This window comes from Orbicella franksi, chromosome 3 (genome assembly GCF_964199315.1).
Source record: "Orbicella franksi chromosome 3, jaOrbFran1.1, whole genome shotgun sequence".
NCBI classification, from domain to species: domain Eukaryota; kingdom Metazoa; phylum Cnidaria; class Anthozoa; order Scleractinia; family Merulinidae; genus Orbicella; species Orbicella franksi.
Genome location: NC_138147.1, coordinates 2,343,354 through 2,363,330, shown reverse-complemented (window position 1 = coordinate 2,363,330; position 19,977 = coordinate 2,343,354). Strand labels below are relative to the sequence as shown.

Sequence of the window (19,977 nt, the reverse complement as noted above, 5' to 3'; positions counted from 1 at the left end):
TGCGGATGGAGGAGAACTGGGGTATGGCGCTAGTATTTTCCTCCGCTGGAAGTTACACGATGGAAACCATCAGTGCGTCCCCGTGATTGTCAAGCCCTTTGTTGCACCGCTGAAACAGAAAACGATCCCTCGACTTGAACTCTTGGGGTGCCTAGCACTCACAAGGATTTACAGAACATGCCAAGAGGCACTGGCCTTTGTTAATTTCAAGGATTACGACAAGACCTTCTGGATAGACTCTCAAACTGTCCTATCGTGGATCAAGACCCCACCTCGGGAATTCAGACCATTTGTATCAGTTCGAGTTGCAGAAATTCAAGAAACAGTGGGATCAGAACAATTCCGCTATATCAAGTCCAAGTACAACCCAGCAGATGCCCTCACTAGAGGAATTGCGGCCAGTGACCTCGAAAGCTGGATGGCAGGACCGCCGTTTCTAAGGTTGCCGGAAACCGAATGGTCTCAATTTCAAGACGATGAGCAGAGTCCTCACCAGGAACGAGTAGACACTTTGAAAGAAATGAAGACTACCACGAAGCAGACGCAAGTTGACAAAAGAGACGATAAAACAAGAGAGTTCCACGCCATCTCCATTCCTGAAGGAAAGGAGAACAATCCTATCTTTAGCTACCTGCTGCAAAGATGCTCGACATTCACAAAGATCCGCAGAGTCCTGGCTTACGTACATCGTTTTGTTGAAGCTACAAGACGCAGAGCTGTACCAAAAAGCTCCCTGACAGTTCAAGAACTCAAGCACTCAGAATTACAGCTGTTAAAATGGAGTCAGCTTCCAATAGACATACCACGCCTCGACGAGAAGTTAATCGCCAAAACTGACGAGGAAGGACTAATCAGAGCTCATGGCCGTCTTGAAAATGCCAGAATCCTCCCGAAAGACATGAGAAACCCTATCGTGTTGCCCAGAGACCATCAACTGGCGATCCTCCTCTTGCGTCACCTACACTGGAAACGAGGACACTGCGGCTACAAGAGCCTGATGCATGAAGCAAGGCGAAAATTTTGGATTATCGGGCTCAGGAAAATGGCCAAGGCCGTTGTAAGCAAGTGCGTCATCTGCCGGAAACTGCGCAGAAAACCCCTCGATCAGTTAATGGGCCAAGTACCAAGTTTGCGAGTAGCAGCCGGATTTCCCCCATTTTCGAACACAGCCATGGATATGTTCGGACCACTGCAGATCCGATTGAACCGGAGAACACTCCAAGAAGCACAAGTCGTTATCTTTACCTGCACAACAACCAGAGCAATTCACCTGGAGCTTGTAACACACAAAACAACTGAAGCCTTCCTAATGGCCTTCCGTCGATTCGCGTGCCTACGCGGCCACCCAAACGTGTGCTGGTCGGACTGTGGCTCGAACTTTGTTGGAGCACAGGAATACTTGAGGGAGGTGATGCAAGGCTGGGACATTCCCAAGATACAAAGCACCGTTTCAGAGGAATTTGCCTGCAATTTCGAGTGGCAGTGGAACACCCCACATGCAAGTCATCAAAATGGAATTGTCGAGTCGCTAATCAAGTCCGTCAGACAAGCCCTCAACAGTGTGTGCAAGAACCAGGCGTTTACTGAAGAACAGTGGAGGACGTTCCTGGCTGAAACTACCTACATGATCAACAGCCGGCCCCTCTACCCAAGTTCCGAGGACGTCTGGGAAGAACCACCAATTACGCCGAACGACATCCTGATCGGACAACACAATCCTCCTTCCCAACCCGAGCAAGAAATCAGAGTTAATCCCAGGCATTTACTGAGGAGTGTCCAAAACAGAGCTGGCGAATTTTGGACTTGTTGGATAAAGTACTTTGCGCCGACACTGCTGCCGCGGAACAAGTGGTTTCAGAAGAGAGAGAATGTCAAAATTGGCGATTTGGTCCTGGAGCTCAACCCAAACCGTAAGAGATCACAGTGGGAGATGGCGTTGATCACCAACACCTACCCGGGCAAGGATGGATTGGTCAGGAAGGTACGCATTAGGACTCGGAATGGCGAGTACGACCGCCCGATCCACAAGCTGTGCGTTATTGCCACAAAACAAGAGCTTAGTGGAGAGGAACAATAAAGACTATATATTACTGGAGAACGCTGAACTGTTAGCTTATAAGATATAGTCGAATTGAACTTCGTGCTTATATTGATCGTTGCTCAATTAGGGCTCTAATTTCCGCACTGGGGCCGAGTGTTTTGCACTTCGTTGAGAGTTTTGTTTATTTTTAGACATTATGTTTGTTTTCTTAGTGATAAAACCGAACACGCGAGATTCCCGCCATTTTTGCTTTAGTAGCCAATCGGATTATGGCTCTCGTTCGTGGATTGGTACGAGTAGAATATCAAGGGATCAGTAGAAAGTAATCCTTTTATCGAAAACAGTGTGTTTGTGCTCTTTGTACAAAAATAGGAAAATAACGCGTCTTAAACGGGATTACGCCTTACAGAATTGTGAGTATATTGACAATATGGTGGAGAATGTTTTTTGCTGTTTCGTTTTTAGGTTAGATCCGATTTTTTAGAATTGCTATAGTCAACCCACATGTATGCCTTTGCTTTCAGTTGACTAGCTAGCTTGTGCTGATTAAACTAGTTCAAAACAACTGGTAGATCCCGTGGACTTTATTTTCCTGGTGTGTCTTCAATTCGAGTAGTACCCTGATCCGTGGTGCGAAACAGTGATCGCCTGACGAACAACCAACGATTGCTTTTGCTGCGAACCCTTGCGGCTTCTGTCGTGAGTCTTTTGCGGTGATCGCCTTACGAACAAGTAACGATTGCTTTTGCTGCGAATCCTTGCGGCTTCTGTCGTGAGTCTTTTGCGGTGATCGCCTGACGAACAACCAACGATTGCTTTTGCTGCGAATCCTTGCGGCCTCTGTCGTGAGTCTTTTGCGGTGATCGCCTGACGAACAACCAACGATTGCTTTTGCTGCGAATCCTTGCGGCTTCTGTCGTGAGTCTTTGCGGTGATCGCCTGACGAACAACCAACGATTGCTTTTGCTGCGAATCCTTGCGGCTTCTGTCGTGAGTCTTTTGCGGTGATCGCCTGACGAACAACCAACGATTGCTTTTGCTGCGAATCCTTGCGGCTTCTGTCGTGAGTCTTTTGCGGTGATCGCCTTACGAACAAGTAACGATTGCGTTTGCTGCGAATCCTTGCGGCTTCTGTCGTGAGGTCTTTTGCGGTGATAGCCTGACGAACAAGTAACGATTGCTTTTGCTGCGAATCCTCGCGGCTTCTGTCGTGAGTCTTTTGCGGTGATCGCCTGACGAACAAGTAACGATTGCGTTTGCTGCGAATCCTTCCGGCTTCTGTATTGAACCTTTTGCCAACGAAATGTCGTATTGACAACGGTAACTGACATCTGTTTGTATCGTAGGTTCATTTGAAAATAAAAATGACAGACACTGGGTAGCCAAAGCCTTGTGAGGGCTTTGTAATCTCGTCTCGCTTTTACTTCATGAGCTAAACAATGTTTCTTTGTATGGAGGTTCGTTGACTTTTGGAACAATAACTGTGAGAAATGAAATGAATGTGAAAGTTTGTCGTATGTAAGCGTTAGAAACTGATTGATAGGTTTCTTGTTGTACTTATAATAACAACGATAGATCTTCATTAATATCTAGATTACGTCTGTTAAGTGAATGGACATTGTTTATACTTCACGCTCTTTTGGAGGGAATTCACGATTTATTTTCAGAGTGAAGCTTGGATCCCTGAAGGATAATCAGGACACTTTAAGCACATTTTATCTTTCCCTTTTGTTTACTGTTGAATGGTAAGTGTAATCTCTTAAGTGTTACAAAAACTTTCCAGTCAAATGTAAAAATGAAACCATTAACGTACTTATTGCGTTCATGGTACGCAATACTAAATCCGTTGTTATATTAATAGTTTTAAGGAAATGTACCTTGCTATGGTATATTGAAATTACTAGCTCGCTGGCTGGCAAAAAATGGTATACTCGAACATGCTGGCAAACTTTTGGCAAACTTTTCTTATGCTGGCTGGCTAGGTGACAAGTTTAAAGCATGCTGGCTCGTTGACGACCTCAACGTAGAGCGCTGGCTGGGAGTCCGATAACTTCGAAATCCTGCTTGCTGGCGGTGAAGAGCGGGTATTTTTTTCCCAGGAAAGTTAAATATTAAACAAGATTGACGTAGCGACACTCGGGTAATGTTAAGCAGACCGTACGGTGGATTTTCGTCAAAACTGTCGTTGGGTACTCCTGTTTTATGTGCACCTAAATTCTTCAAGACATTTCCTTGTAGATCAGTTGAATTTTAAATTATCACATCACGCAGTGATTCCTCTACACGTTCTACTTGTCACACAATCATACATGTATCTTTCATGATGAGCAAGCAACTGCATAACAGGCTTGATCACCACATGCCATCTCCTTACCTTCTACAGCTCTCAATAGCTGCACCAGTTCCTGCTTGCCACCAGAACGAGCTGCAAGGTCAGCAGCAGTCTCTACTGTATCTGTCAAGGCAAAAATGGGAACACCCATCTTCGGGGGAGGGGGGGGATGGTAAAAGAAAGGAAAACAAGTTCATGATCCATTAAATACTCAGGCAATGGCTCAAAAGTGCCCAGTGTTCCTGAGATGTTGCACTATTCAGAGGCATGGCAAATAATAGCTCCCTCCCCCTCCCGGATCTAGTTGGGGTAAGATCAACATGAGACACAGATGACAGCATGAGTGGAAAACAACATGTAGCACAAGAAGAGTGATGTCACTTTAATCCACTTAAATCTACTAATGATCTGTAAATTTTGAAAACAATATTGAGCTATCTTGCTTGCATTCAAAATTAAAGAAGCAGAGTAAGACACCACCTCCCTGATAATGCTATTCTTATTCCTCTGTTATAAATGCTACTTCTCTTGTTTTCTAGGGCAAGGGGCATTGTTGCAACCTGTTTTCTGTTGTTTTTTAAAAGAACCAATGCAAAAATAAGTCATTTTAGAGGTAGCAGGAGAACAAAAAGAAGGGTTGAAACAAAATTACATTTCAAACTGTTTGGCAGGATAATCTGTTAAAGGTAAATTTGTTCATCATCATTGTTTTGCTGCCTGACTGATAGCTAAAGGCAATTGACATTTACTGCATCAGTACCTGAATAAGAAGTTCACCACTCTCGACATGGCTATCACTTGAACCTTTCCTGGTGTTCAAAAAAAAGAGATGACCATTTTTGTTAGAAAACAAGCATCTCATCTAAAGATTGTGACTCAGGCAATGTTCAAGCAAAACAATTACGTGTTACTGGATTTAGCAAGTCAGAGTACTTTTCAGGGCTGTCATTAAGTTTTAACTCACCTGTAGCCTTGATCTTCACACCCATAGTAAACTTGTTACTCTATGGGTGAATTGTATCAACTACATACAGGCCAGTTCACCCATAACATCACGGGTGCATCAAACATACTCGGCCGTAACAGGTGTTATGGGTTACGGCCCTTATTGACAGCCCTGCTTTTGGCAGAAAGCAAAGAGCCTGTGCCAGTTTACTTCCTTCTTCAGGTTATGCTCTTTCTTTGAGGACACAGCCCATGCTAGATAATCTTAGGGCTGATTCAATCTACACAATTTTCAGAATTGCTGCATGTGTCATGCTTACATCTTCATCACTGCACACAACTTGCCTTTAATAACAAAGAAATGATTTATGTACATAGCACTTGTTCAGTATTTCCATCATAATCCTGTGTTCCGTCTGTATTAAAGCTGTCATTTTCAAAAGTACCCAAAAATACTTTTAATCCATAATGATGCCCCTGCATATTGATTTTTAATAAATGTCATCTCCCCATACTGATTCTATGCATTATATTAGACAAGTGTTGCTTTATAATGTAAATCTGAGGCTGTAAATAGACAGTTAGCATGCTTATTTACTAAAATTCACATACCAAGCTAATGCATGAAGAGGGGTCCAAGATTTCTAATGAGAAAAATAATAATACAAATCAGTGACAGAAAAGTACATGTAGATCAAGCTTCTTTAATTTATGAGGTGTGTAATCAATGTTATGATATCACTAAACATGTAACATCATTCACACTCACATTGTTTATTGCTGTTACATCTGCATTCCGTTCCTGTTAAACACAAACTTTGTACGTAAAAAGAATTTCAAATAGCTCTTACTAGATGCATCCTTTCCACAAAGTCTTACACTACACTGTGTGGGGGTAATCTTGACGACTATAGGTAAAGTCTGCATGCAAGCCAAGTGGCCCATCAGGCCGGAGCTTATCCCGGTTTCTGTAGCATGAAGCGACTAGGAGTATTTCTACTCCCCCCTGGATGGGATGCTAGTCCATCGCAGGGTTACCCCCAGCATTAAGTTCAGTACCCATTTATACACCTGGGTGGAGAGAGGCACTGTGAGAGTAAAGTGTCTTGCCCAAGAACACAATACAATGTCCACGGCCAGGGCTCGAACCCGGACCGCTCGATCCGGAGACGAGCGCACTAACCATGAGGCCACCGCGCCTCCCACACTCTTGACAACTATACATCAGACAAAACAGCTAAACCTTCTGCTAGATTGATTGTTAATTATTGTACGCTTTTATGCTAGTTTAGTTTGTAAAAATTGCTGGGCCTTACTTGTTCCCAAAGAGATTGAATTACCCATAGTTAGTGATTGGCCTATCTTGACTGTGATTTATTGCCCAAGAAACAATCAAAGAAATGGAAAACATGAATGGATACAGATTGTATAGATCTATTGTCCAATGCAATATATTGAATGGCTCTACATTGTTGTAAGTGTCCCAATATCTTCAAGCTATGAGTGCAATAATTTATTTTTGTATCATGTTAACATTCAAATCATTACCATTAAAAGAGCCACACATGGAAGATGTCCACCTTCTGCCGCAAAAAATAAAGGAGTGTTCTTGTCTGTATCTGCAGAAATAATAAAACAGGTAGTAACAACATACTTAGTACATTGCAGTGAAAAGGAACTGAATGATGTACCATATATTTCCAACTGCATGTTAATCATTGTCCTGTTTAATATAACATACATGCACAGCTAAAATTTGTGGAACACAATTGGCTAATGCTTGTTTCTATAGTGTAATGTTAATCATGTTAATCATTGTCCTGTTTAATATAACATACACGCACGGCTAAAATTTGTGGAACACAATTGGCTAATGCTTGTTTCTATAGTGTCTGGCAGTACTGGCCGTCTTATACTGCAAAGCTGTAATGTCTCCTTGGATGCATTATGATCATGGCCTCTGTCATGATCTTTTGTTAACAGAGATATTAATAAAAAAAATGATATCTAAATTATGTTATTAATCATACCCCTAATATTCACATCAACATTGTCATTCAGAAGAGTAACCATTGAGTAGTGATCCCCTACAAAACAAGGGTAAGATATAATTATGCAACATGTGTTTCAGAAATATATACTGTACAAGTGTCTGGATCTAAAGATTGTCTCGCATACGAAATGTTTGTAGTGTAGAGGATGTAGAGGACTAGGTTGGGAGAAGAACTTGGGTAGCGTACTCCCTCATATGGGTTATATAGGTACATTCAGCCCTAAAGGGTAATGTTTTTGAGCAATTTTGGTCTGAAAAAAAGGGTATAGATTTTGACCATTTTGGTCTCTTATATGTTTATGCAAATGCAAGCTGTTTCTGGTTAGCTGTGACCAGACAATAGCCCAAAGATCGGCTGACAAAAGAGCAATTAGAAGGCATTGTGTACAAAGTGACCTGTAGGACATGCTCTTTCACATATGTCAGGGAAAGCAGAAGAAATTGGAAATCTCAGGGGACCGAACACAAGCCTGGAACCAATGGAAATGTCAATTCTGCAATTAAACAGCATGTGGAAACCGGCCACGATATACACCCTATTTACACCAACATTCTTCAAACAGGTGTGAGCGGCAAGAACAAAAGACTGTTTCTGGAATCCTTGCACTCTTTCTTAGACAAAAACTTTGTAAATGAAAGAGCACCGTTCCCAAGGGTTTATGCGTCACTGGTTGCCTCCCTAGGGGGCAACGAACAATAACGTCCCAGCTTATTAAAATTCTGTGAATCGCGCGATATCATCATTCTCTGAAGAAGATCGCAGAAGGCGGTCGAAAATTTAGAGACAATTTTACTTTTTTAGATCTGTTTTAAACGTTTTTTAAAGAACTACATGTACAGTGTATGAGCACAGATCGCTCCAACAGTTTTATTAGAGCCATGTACAGTATCAAGGTTTGGGCCACAGAGGTAGTCCATCCACCAAAAACTTTGGGGAGTACACCCCCCCCCCCCCCCACCAGAAGGGGAGAAGAAGGCATTAGTCCACATTCTCATTTGTTTATTGTGAGCTCCTCCTCTCAGCCTCTTCCACCCAGAAAGTCAATACCACAGGGCTTGACCACTTTGCAACGCACCAATTTGAGTAATAAGCAGTGGCATGCACATACATGTAATCAGTAATTTTCTGGGACCTGACTTCACCTGAATCTCAGCACTAACAGCAAGAAAACTGGTTTGAAGATCAACTCCAAAAAGACAAAACTCCTTAGACTGAACACGACCAGCAATGAGAATGTTCAGGTTGACGAACACGATATTGAAGATGTAGAGAGTTTTGTGTACTTGGGTGCACACATCAGCAAGTCAGGTGGCACAGAAGAAGACATCAAAGCAAGGCTAGGGAAAGCAAGGGCTGCATATAGTAAGTTAGATAAGATCTGGAAGAACAGTCAATTTACCTACAAGACTAAGACCAAAATCTTCAAAGCTAATGTCATCTCGGTGTTGCTGTATGGTTGTGAATGCTGGCGAATGACCAAAACAGATGAGAAAAAACTGGATGCGTTCTTACACAAGAGCCTTCGTTGGATATTAAAGATCTACTGGCCAATGCGGATAACAAACGAGGAGATTAGAGCAAGAGCAGGAATGGAGACAATAAGCAAGCAAGTGGCAAGGAGGAGATAGACGTGGCTGGGTCACGTCCTCAGAATGGATCACTACTCACATCCACGAATTGCTCTCACATGGGTACCTGAAGGCAAACGGAAATGGGGTCGACCGCGCAAGACTTGGAGAAGGACTGTAGAAAGGGAGCTGGAAAAGGAAGGTTTAAGAACGTGGGCAGCAGCAGCATCGGCTGCGGAGGACAGAACAGCCTGGAGGCAGAGAGCTTACGGCCCAATTCTCCACTTGGAGAACAGATAAATGATGATGATGACTTCACCTGGCTGATATTTTAACAGATATTTTTGACAAAGTATGATAATAACTTAAGACTAAAAAAAACTGATTTAAGATAAATTTAATATTTTCTTACCTATCTTGGCAGCTTCAAACAAGGACTCTTTCTTTTGCTCCGGGGTTAGACGACTGACTGAAGGTACCACTACAAATGTATCTGATCTCACAGAAGACATGGAATCACCTAGCACAAAAACAACAAAACTGCTGTCCCACAAAATGCACAATATTACAAATTATGAAATATATCAATAAGTTATTCTATAACCTGCATTCGGATATTCTTTTTGCCTCATCATTGCACTGGTTAGCCATTACATATATAATTATAATGGAGGTACATGATAACAGAGTATGCCCTAGTTACATTGGGGCAGATTTAGGAGCCCAAAAGTCAAAAATAAAGATAAGTGACTTGCATTTGGATCATGAGGTCAGCTGGAGTCGATTCTATTCCCTGGCCAAAGACAAGTGTTCTTGGCAAGACAATTTAGTTTAAAATCATTGCATGTATGATAGTGCCACCCCCTCTTCAAGAGCATTACCAACAAAAAACAATAGGGCAACCTGGAAAAAAAACACCACTAGAGGCATAGCATGTAAAAGACTAGCATCCCATCCTCGATAAATTTGGTTTGTTTAGTGCTTGCGTTGTTTCATAGAAAATAAGAACTATTCATTAAAAATAATATTCTGGGGAATATTTCCTACTGACAACTAATAATTTAATAACTAATTAATAAATAATATGATTGTCAGTCATTTCACTGAAATTTAAAATGTAGTACCACATTTACCTCTTCCAGTTCTGGCCTCTTCAATAGCTGAGAGAGCTTTCTGTGTCCTCAGCTCATCCTCTTTTTGTTTAAGAAGACATCTTGTACACACCTGTAACAAACAACTTACAGATCATAAACCTTCAACAATCTCACATTTATTTACTTTTACTATTTGTACCAAGCAAATTACTTCATTTTGATTGGCTGAGAGCAGGTCAATCTCAATGTTAATTTTTAGTTTGCACTGTGCACAATGCATTTTAACACATGTTATTTTGAATTTGCAATTTTCTCAGTCATAATAGTATTATATAATAATATATTGAATAATTGTATGAAAGCCTGAGCAATTAAGGAGTTACACTACCTGTGATATATGAAAATTCTTTCAAATTATACCCACCTGAGACTCATGCAATTCTGAGATAGGTTTCAAATATCAATCATTTTACCTTAATTGCACTCACATTCATATGGTTATCTATCTTGTGCCACTAAATTTTTGCGTGAGTTTATTTTTGTGAATCGACAATTTTATTGTATTTTGCGGGAACTAATTTTTGTGATTCTCAAAGATTGGTGTATCTTGCTGGGTACTAATTTTTGTGATTTTTGAGAAGTCACATTTAATCCAAATTGCAACCTTTATGCATTTTTTCATTAAACTGCATGCAATTGACAAGTGAAACAACGTGACAAGATGTAAAAAAACAGTAATCCAGTAATCCAGTAATCAGTGCCATTCTGTTCCAATAACATTGTTCTCTTCTCAACGGTCAGAAGTACTTTCAGATGATCCTTTCCTGTAAACATGAATGTTTTGTTTCTCCTTTCATAGTTTTGTTTCTAGCACCAGTTGGTCAGATGAAAGAGATGTTTTAAATAAATGACAGCAACAAGATTCTACTTATGATGTTTGAATGCATTTGCTAGTGGAGTGAATTCTAGCAGAGAAAATCTTTGTGGGAACTATTTTTTTGCAGAAATTTTTTCTGTGGATTGCGAAAAAAAAAAATGCAAAAATTGCATTAATTAGACAGAACCCGCAAAAATTTAGTGCCACACATTTAATAAGGGTTAATGATAAAATAAAACAAATTACCTTGATAGCATTATTAACTACCACATGACAAGTAACACACACTGCTGCAGAACATGTCCGACAATGGGACCTTTGAAAAAAGGGAAGTTGAATTAAGATGTGTTACGTTTAAATCAGAGAGAAACACTTCTCAAGAGTATATTTTATTCGCAGTTCCATTTTTGTTGTATGTAATATTTTCTTTTGTCTGATGTAAATGATGAGCAAGAGTTTAATCTATAACAGTAAACGTTATGTTTAATAATATATCCACTGTGAAGACTGGAGGGCTCGCACTAAATGGTTTTTGATATTAACTACAACAAGTACATGTAGTAAGCCGAAATTTACTAGCCTAGGGTTTCTTCAATTTTGTTTTAAACAAATTAAAATAAGTTTAAAAAATAATGATCATAATTAATAAAAGTTTCTTACCGCCCTTTGACCAAGTTAGTTCCCCAAAACTTGTGAAAGAGTGTCCCACACTTTGAGCAGTTCTGTGAAAAAGGTAATTCTCTTTCAAAACAGACTTAGTGTACAGTACATTACTGAAAACTGTAAAAAAGATAGCCAGACAAGTTGGAGCCCTTCAAGAAATTGGTTGGGAAAATTAAGAGTTGCATATTTTCTTTTATCTCAAGAGAATAGATTGACAAATTTAGGTGTAGGGGCAAGCTGCACTGTTTACAAACTGAAGGTTCGTGATAAAAGGCCAAACGGGGTGTTGTAAAGTGTCAATCAACACCCTCGATCATTACCCTAAATTTACCCTCGATTGACACTTGATCAATACTTGACTGAAACTCCATCTCGGTTCTACACTCCATCAACATCTTGGTCGAAAGTCAACTAATTTTCGATCAATACATATGAGTCGGTCGACACTCGGCTGATTATCTATCAGCCGATTGTTGATCATGCGTCGATTGAGTGTCAACCATGTATTGATCAGGAAGTCCAACAAGATGTCAATTGAGGGTATCAATCAGGGGTATTGACTGACACTCAACCACTGATGCCTTTAGTACACATGATCCAAGAATACAAACAATGCCCCTAGCCCTAGGTACAAAAGCTGCAGATTGACAAGAAAGAAATAAAATAGACATTGAAAGAGATGCAGTTCAACTGAATGCATAGAGAGAGATTGGATGCTAATCAATCATGGTGCAACATGATGGCTTGTTGTAACCAAGGTATTAAATTAATAAAATTAATTACTACCAGAAGTTACCTTGCAATCACAGGATTTGTATGATTTTTTACAGTCAATACACTTTCTTGCCCCAGGTTCATTGTTACCTACAAAAAGCAACATCAAACTTGGATTAAATGCTCTTTATATTGGCTGCAAAATAGTGTGACCTTCCACTCCCTCTCATTAAGAAAACTTAAATATGGCAAACTATAACTCTCGCCAAATAATTGAAAGTGCCTTTTCAGGGCATTCCATCTTGCAGAAGTACCAGTACTTGTTTAACCCTGAAGACATCAGTCTTAACATAATTAGCAATATTCTCATCTCTTAACATGTCAAGCCTCCTGGCCTAAGTTTCATTGTTCCACAAAATGCAGTACACACATATATATGTATAAGGGCACAAAAAGACTGGAGCTGGTATCCATAGGTAGCAAGAAATGTTAGAACTCAGCAGCTAGTATGATTGAGTATAAAAATTCAAGTAAAAAATGAACTCTCCTAAATTAATAATTTTATATACTAAGTTAAGCTTACTCAGTGAATTTTGTGAGGTCATCTATCGTTATATTAGCGGTTTGCATTATATGATAGTAGCACTAGCTACTTTAGCTTTAGCTTTTCTGTAGCTGTTTTCGAATTGTTGTATCAATATTTGTTTATTTAGAAAATTAGCAATTACTTAGCTAACGTCGCAGCGTTGGAAATTTAGCTATCTTAGGAAAGATAGTGAGATATAAGCTTACACCTTCCATCATTCATGGGACAGTGATGTCAACTTTATATTTAACTAAGGTGCCCATACAAACGCATTCCATCGCCTGCGCTTTGCAAATTATAATATCAAACACTTCAGGTTTAAATAAACACTGAGCATACACTTACTTTCACATGAACTAGAACCGTAAGAGCTTTCCATTACTTTGTTTGTCTATCGCTACATGAAAACAACATTTCGTAAAGCACCTGTGCTTGGGAACCAGGCTTTCAAAACAGCTGACCGTGTTTTGTCACACGCTTCGCAACAGAGACAACAGCAGAGAACGTGAAAGTCAGGTGGGCAAGAGAAATCTGAGAAATGTTGCAGAAAAAATTATGTCGGTGGGAGAAATCTAGATTCAGGAATTTAGTAGCTTTTTTGTCGAACTTTTGTGTCGATTTTTCTTTTCTATCTGACTGTACATTAACTTTCATGCGAAACTAGCGAGGAAATGCAGACGCTTAATTTCCTTCCTATCTGATTGCGTGACTTAGGACCGTTTCGATCATGTAATTTTCCTGATCGAACATTTTTGTTAACAACAACAACAACAACAACAACAACAAAACCTTTATTAACGTGTCTGGGGTATTTAGCATTGCTGCTAACTGGGGACACACACAAAAAAAGAAATTATGAATGTAAAAATGAATAAGTGTATATTAAAAAGTTAATAAGTAAATATTAAAAAGTTAATAAGTAAATATTAAAATATTAATAAGTAAATATGAAAGTCAGGTCAGGATAAACATAAGGGACAGTCAGAGCAAAGAAACGACAAGGTTTTTCTAGGTATAAAGTAGACGAGGTAATATCGTTCTCTCGTTTGCAGTTTAGATATATTTGTCTCAAAATGTCAGAGCTAAAAGTTGAACATTGGAACAGTGAAAAAGATGGGCCACTCAATGAAACAAGCATGAGGAACAAGTTGAAGTCACAAGGCTACTCTTTTACCAGATATACCTTCCCTCCTGGCACAGACTTTCCAGACCATACTCACAGTGTCTCCAAGAAGGACTCTATAATCTCTGGCCAGTTTAGGTTTGCCATGCTGGGCAAAGAAGTCATTTTACAGCCTGGAGACATGGTTGTTGTACCAGCTGGTGTTGTGCACAATGCTTCAGTGGTGGGGAAAGAGTCAGTGGTTTTCTTTGATGCCACTAAGTCATGATGAGGATTGAGAAAATACCAATTGTCGAGCTTTGATAGATCCACAGAGTTTTACCAGCAACATGATGAGTTTGCACATGTATGTCAATGAAAAAAGAAACAGGACGTTACTGAGTTGTTAAGGGTTTGATCATCAGGTATTGTTATTGTCTGGTAAACAATTTTTGGCATTAGGTAAACCCAAAAGCTGAAAGCTTGTGGGCTTGTGTGAGGAGATAAAAATTAAGCAAAAAATTGTCAATAAAAACAAAATCTCAAATCATTTAGGCTAATTAAATTAAAGAAATTATATATTAGAAATTACACATTTTTTCATGTATCATACAGAGTTGCCCGAGTCTAAAACTAAGTGTTCGAGGCTGACATAACATTAAATCAACATAATTTATTGAAAGTATCTTAGGATTTTAGCTTTCTGATGTGAATCATCAACCAAATCATAGTGTTTGCCAGTCAGCATAGTCCGAATTACAGAGTCCCTGGTATGCTACAGAGCCTTCCATGTAGTGGGAATATTAAAACACAGTACCATTTATCTGAGTAGTATTAATATTTATTAACATGACCAAACATGGTTCAAATATTACCGGTAGTACATGACCAAACTTGGTTCAAATAAATTCTTTTGTGATTTGAGTAGGATAACCAACAGCGGCCGAAAAAGTCTGGGTTCAAGTATTCCAAACTCGTTCCAGACTACCTCTCTTATTTACCCAGAACAACTCGCGCGTTTGCAGGCGACAGGACGGAGAGGTAAGCTTGCTACTTGGCTCTTTATTTTATTCATCCTCCTGCAGTTTTTGGGAAATCAGTCAGCGATTTATAGGATAGTAAACTATTGTGAGGTGAGTTTCTGGATGATCTAGTATTTGAATAAAATTTCTAGTAATATCAGTAGTCTACCGACGCATCCCGTAATCGGAAAGTCCGCGACTGAAGCAAGTGGTCGACAGGCCGAGTGACAGATTTTTTCTTCAGTACCAGTTTAGAGCTTATTTTGTGGCTAAAGACGATACATTCTCTCGTAAATAATCTCAACATGATGGAAGTTAAAGGTGTGGTAGTTCCCTTCACTGGTCACAAGATTATTTCCTTTTCATACAAATGAAGCAGCGCGAATGAACGGGAAATTCCGTCAAACACACGTGCTTTCGGGACAACAGGAGACCGAGGGGAAGGTATCTCAGTTTTGCTTTGGATCTTACGCCCCAAGGCTTTTCTCCATTGGACCCATGAGGCAGCAGGAAGAAAGGAGCCTCACTTTACTCCGTTTTGGCTCTACAAGCTTTACGAGGGCTTAGCAGGACTATCAACTAGTCCTGCTACTATCAAAACCACTAGATTGGTGGTAAAACTGTCATTAGAAATACAGGATATTACATGCCCGTGCACGGATACGAATTTTATCTTTGAGCGTTCAACTCAATATCTCACGAGTGAGCGCAGCAAACGAGTGAGATATTGAGTTGAACATGAGAAGATAAAATTTGTATCCACAAGCAGGAATGTAATATTCTGTTTATTACAAAAACATACTAATGACAACATTTTTAACGATTTTCCGAAGATTTCCAACCACATTTCTGAACATTATCCGATGATTGCCAAAGACGACCGAAGAAGATCCGAAGATGTTTCGATCATACATCAACAAATTTAAGTGTAGTTAAAGGGACAAAAGAAAAATGTTATCAAAAAGGAATGATATCTTCACAGTGAAAGATAAAAATAGTATCTTCACTGCGTGCGATTAAGATATGATTTTTAGTAAAATGAAAAATCCTGGTATTTCACAGGTGTTTATAAAATAAATTTAAATACAAAGTGTCTTAATTCTTAAGTATATGAGATTTGAAAACAATATTGTTGTGTTCATATATCAGCTTCTTGTCAATGAAAAACACACAACTTCATGTTTTTGTTGACATTAGAAGCTTTGCAAGAACTAGTCCAAAATACTAATTTCTAACTGCAATTTTACCTCTGTAGTGGTTTCTATAGGATATCTTATCCTTGAACTCATTATTGCTTGCCCAAGACCCCTATAAGTGTCTTTTCTTCCCAGGGGGAGTACAAAAAATTACTCCAGATTTCAAGTGACAAGGATGATCAAAGGATTTTTTTGGGTTTGAAGTTTTTGATTTCGGGATTTTTTGGGTAGAAAAATTAATTTTTGGCAAGTATTTTTTTCAGTAGCTTGATTTAAGTAGGAATTTTTGGGGGTATTCAAAACAATCTGAAGATTCTTGATAGTTTCCGTATATCCTGGCCGTGTAGTTCTGCAAATAAAGTAGTGTTAAAGTAAAGTATGTTATCGTTATTGTCATTGTCATTGTTAGTGTTCGTTATTGTTGTTGTTGTCATTGTTATTGTTATTGTTTGTTATTGTTATTGTTGTTGTTATTGTTATTGTTGTAACAGAAGATGTTCCTGGATGTCTCAAGTGTTGTTACAAAGACCACTGGATGCAGAAAAGGTTCTTACTCCAGATGGTGTGATGAATAAACAAACACAAACATTTCATTACTAATGTTTCTGTTTTTCTTGTTATATCATTTAATGCTTTCTGGAAATCTTTATTGCTTGGAAATTCGGCATGGGATTTTTTGGGGGTTAAATTTTGGTCCAGGGACTTTTTGGGGTTTTGATTTTTGTCCCCGTTCGATCATTCCGGTTACTTGAAATCCGGAGAACCCCCCCTGGGTTTTTCTTATACTCTTAAATCACAATTTCTCACTTTTTTGTAAACAAGGTTTTCTCTTCATATCAGGAGGGGTATAATATTATTGTAGAAATTATAAATATCCAGTCCCACTATAACAAAAACTGTTGCAACAGGAATGTTAACACAAAATAATTTTGGTACCAAATGATGATTTTGAATCGCTACATTGAAAACCCATGAAAATTATGTCAAACACTCTAATTTTTTCCTGATGGTGCCAGATATGCTTTAGCACTTTTAACGGGTCAAATTGCTATAGCTAAACCTCTTCACACAAGCAGAGTTTCTTTTTTTTTCCCCCTTGTTATGTTTTGAAATGGATGAATTGGATCAGGAAGCAAATGACTATTCCTATGAAGAAGGCATTCTCGGACTCTTTCTCTGGTGAGTAGACTCCTGTCTTACTTTTTCACAATTTTTTACCTTGGAATAAGATCCATACATTTAACAGTTTACACTTAATAATGACTTTTTCAATAGGCCTCCCATTCGGCAGGACCATTACTTATTAATAACAAGAAAAAGTTGTAGTTGTAGAGCAAAGCCAACATTTTCTCAGGTCTGATGATTAAAAGTTCATGCACCACTCAGAATACCTTTGGTGACCACAACAGTATGAAGGCCAGTGAGAAAAACTGTTCACTTACCAGGGTTGTCAAATGTAGCCGGGTGTCAATGAAAATCATCATCTACTTCACGATCTGGGCTGGCTACTCCACTGGGCTATTCTTTTCATTCTTTTTTTAGCAAATGTCAGTAAAATCAGCGACCTCCAACAAAAATCCAGTGCAGTTGAAAACATCAATGAAAACCCTGACCAATACCTTTAATTTGGAAACATTGGGTGATATATTGAAAAATAATCTGAACCCTGTCCAGTAGGTGCCCGTGAAGCAATGACAGAAGAGACGTTTTGTTACAGAAGAAGTCCGTGATCCTGGCTGACCAGGATAACCTAGCAAGATAAGGTTGTTAAGTTGCCAGGAGCTACTGTGGAAAAGGTACAAGTCTCCACTTAAGTTGTTTCATCTAGTGGAGAACTATGAGTAAAAACGAAGAGGAAGGGACCCCACACACGTACAACTAGATGTATAGACGAGCCTTGTTCTGAAAATGACATTCACTGACAATAAGTTACTCTGATAAAACTTAACTGTTTTGATGACATTTTATTGTTTGTGTGTGAGCTTGTGATGGCTGGTAATGTTGAAATAAAACTCATTGGAGGACTAGTTAGTGAAGTACAGCAGAGAACACATTCTGTAGACTTTCAGAACTGTTCTCATAAATGCATGTATCAAGTGATGAAAAATAACAAATCCTTGAGCCCTCATTGAAGGGTGCTTATGAAGTCTTTTCCGCTTATTATCTGATGATACATGCACAGTTCTATTGGTTATATGTTCTGGTTTCTTTAGTTATTTTGAACATAACCTTTAAGCCCTGGCCAGACAGTTGCAACATTTTCAATGCAGCATATCGTGACATTGTTGGGCACAGCATGTTGCAACTTTTGTGGATGTCGCTTGATCTTGTAGGCATTTGGCCAGGTTCATTCAACAAAGTTGCATTTGGGCTTGTGCACAAGTTCAATTTTCAATACCCAACATGTCACAAAAGGGTGGCCAAACACGTGCAACATGTTGTGCCCAACAATGTCGCGATATGTTGCGTTGAAATTTTGCGACCATTTGGCCAGGGCTTACAAATGCTGGGACAACAATGTGTTGAAATGTTGCGATCGTTTGGCTGGGGCTCTAGTATTCCTCTCTTTTTATATAATTATGTCTGTTGTTGTGACATTATTTTGGCAATAACACATGACGTAAAAGTATTGAGAAATCATTTATTTGTTGCGCCAATAGCATCCCAGAACTAAAATCTATTGTATTTGACTTGAAAGATTGTAGGTACTGTATATAGTAACTCAGTCAGCTGGGATCTCATGTTCTATACTGTATAGTTACTAAAACCTTAGCTTAACTGTTGTTATTCACTTTGCTCTCAGTATTTTAGCAGGTGCTCATAAAGCAGTGGAAAAGGATGAGACTTTTGTGGTAATGAAAATTGAAGACCCTGCCTGACCAGGATAAACCAAGAAGATTGTAGACAAAGGTACAATTCCAATAGCTATTGTGAAAAAGGTACAAATATTTAATACTTTTTTAAAATATTTCTAGTGGGTAAACTGAGCTGTTAACCCAAGCAAACTTAAGTCACTAGAGGTAGACCTCTCCCCATCTTCTTTGCCTGTCTCCAATCTTGCAAGACCGACCTCTAAACCTGTGCTAAAACTTCATGACACACAGCAGGATCAGCAATGAAACTGGCTCCCTCCAAAAAAAGCAAAACAAAACAGATAAAACTGTCTACTAAAGTAGATAGATCCCTAGGGCTGTACATGTACTTGTTATGTTGCATGTATCAAGTGATGAAAAATTCAAATCTTGAGCCCATATCAAAGGGTCCTCGTGAAGTTTTTTCTGCTTATTTTCTGATGGTATGTGCACAATTCTGGCAACATAATCATCAAACAAACCCACACATTACTCAACTTCCTTTCTAAACTAATTTGACATCCATGATTTCTGATTTTACAAATATTATTCCACAGTTCTTCCATTCCAAGTGCTCACATGCGAGGAGAAACCCTCAATGAAAAGGAAGTATTCCTGAGAAAGGAGATATCTACCAGTGTGCTACAATGTATATCCGTCACGTCGTAGGAGTTCGCTCTGCACTGGCTACTGGGATGCAACAATGTAATTGCAGAATGATCAAGTACTGCTTGACTTAAGAACAACTCTTGTTTGCAACTGTTGTAATTTGACCAGTAATAAAGAAAATTTATATTTCTGAAACTTTTCACTGTTCGTGTTTATTTTGTTAAATATAAGATTTAGTTGTGCATAAATCAGCAAAACTAAGGATAAAAACTGACATTTCGGTATCTTCATCACACCGTTATCAAGGTAATGAAGAATAATA

The 19,977-nt window shown here is 39.1% G+C and overlaps 2 protein-coding genes across 5 annotated transcripts in view; one reads left to right on the top strand and one right to left on the bottom strand.

Annotated features, from left to right (window-relative positions):
- LOC145480627 (uncharacterized) overlaps window positions 1–13,324 on the bottom strand; it is a 27,892-nt gene extending 14,568 nt beyond the window's left edge. Inside the window, exons 1-12 of the mRNA XM_081458902.1 lie at window positions 13,220–13,324; window positions 12,371–12,438; window positions 11,572–11,633; window positions 11,158–11,227; window positions 10,074–10,164; window positions 9,353–9,460; window positions 7,349–7,405; window positions 6,867–6,937; window positions 6,088–6,120; window positions 5,931–5,962; window positions 5,134–5,182; window positions 4,416–4,524 (exon numbers count right to left, since the gene is read on the bottom strand). Of these exons, the coding sequence (XP_081315028.1) occupies window positions 4,416–4,524; window positions 5,134–5,182; window positions 5,931–5,962; window positions 6,088–6,120; window positions 6,867–6,937; window positions 7,349–7,405; window positions 9,353–9,460; window positions 10,074–10,164; window positions 11,158–11,227; window positions 11,572–11,633; window positions 12,371–12,438; window positions 13,220–13,253 (784 nt within the window). The 5' untranslated portion in view covers window positions 13,254–13,324. The remainder of the gene's footprint in view (window positions 1–4,415; window positions 4,525–5,133; window positions 5,183–5,930; window positions 5,963–6,087; window positions 6,121–6,866; window positions 6,938–7,348; window positions 7,406–9,352; window positions 9,461–10,073; window positions 10,165–11,157; window positions 11,228–11,571; window positions 11,634–12,370; window positions 12,439–13,219) is intronic.
- LOC145480632 (uncharacterized) lies at window positions 13,287–19,977 on the top strand. 4 transcript variants are annotated; one of them, XM_081458911.1, is made up of 6 exons: window positions 13,287–13,390; window positions 13,927–15,017; window positions 17,324–17,373; window positions 17,872–17,990; window positions 18,998–19,104; window positions 19,604–19,977. In XM_081458911.1, exon 2 carries the CDS (start codon window positions 13,948–13,950, stop codon window positions 14,263–14,265), a length of 318 nt encoding a protein of 105 aa, XP_081315037.1. In that variant the 5' UTR covers window positions 13,287–13,390; window positions 13,927–13,947; the 3' UTR covers window positions 14,266–15,017; window positions 17,324–17,373; window positions 17,872–17,990; window positions 18,998–19,104; window positions 19,604–19,977. The 4 variants fall into 4 exon arrangements, with proteins under 4 accessions (XP_081315037.1, XP_081315036.1, XP_081315035.1 ...); XM_081458910.1 differs by having other exon boundaries at window positions 17,869–17,990; window positions 19,604–19,976; XM_081458909.1 differs by having other exon boundaries at window positions 13,927–17,373; window positions 19,604–19,975.

What these genes read in the sequence shown, in the direction of transcription:
- LOC145480632 (XM_081458911.1), top strand. Translation starts at nt 13,948, where the DNA reads ATGTCAGAGCTAAAAGTTGAACATTGGAACAGTGAAAAAGATGGGCCA.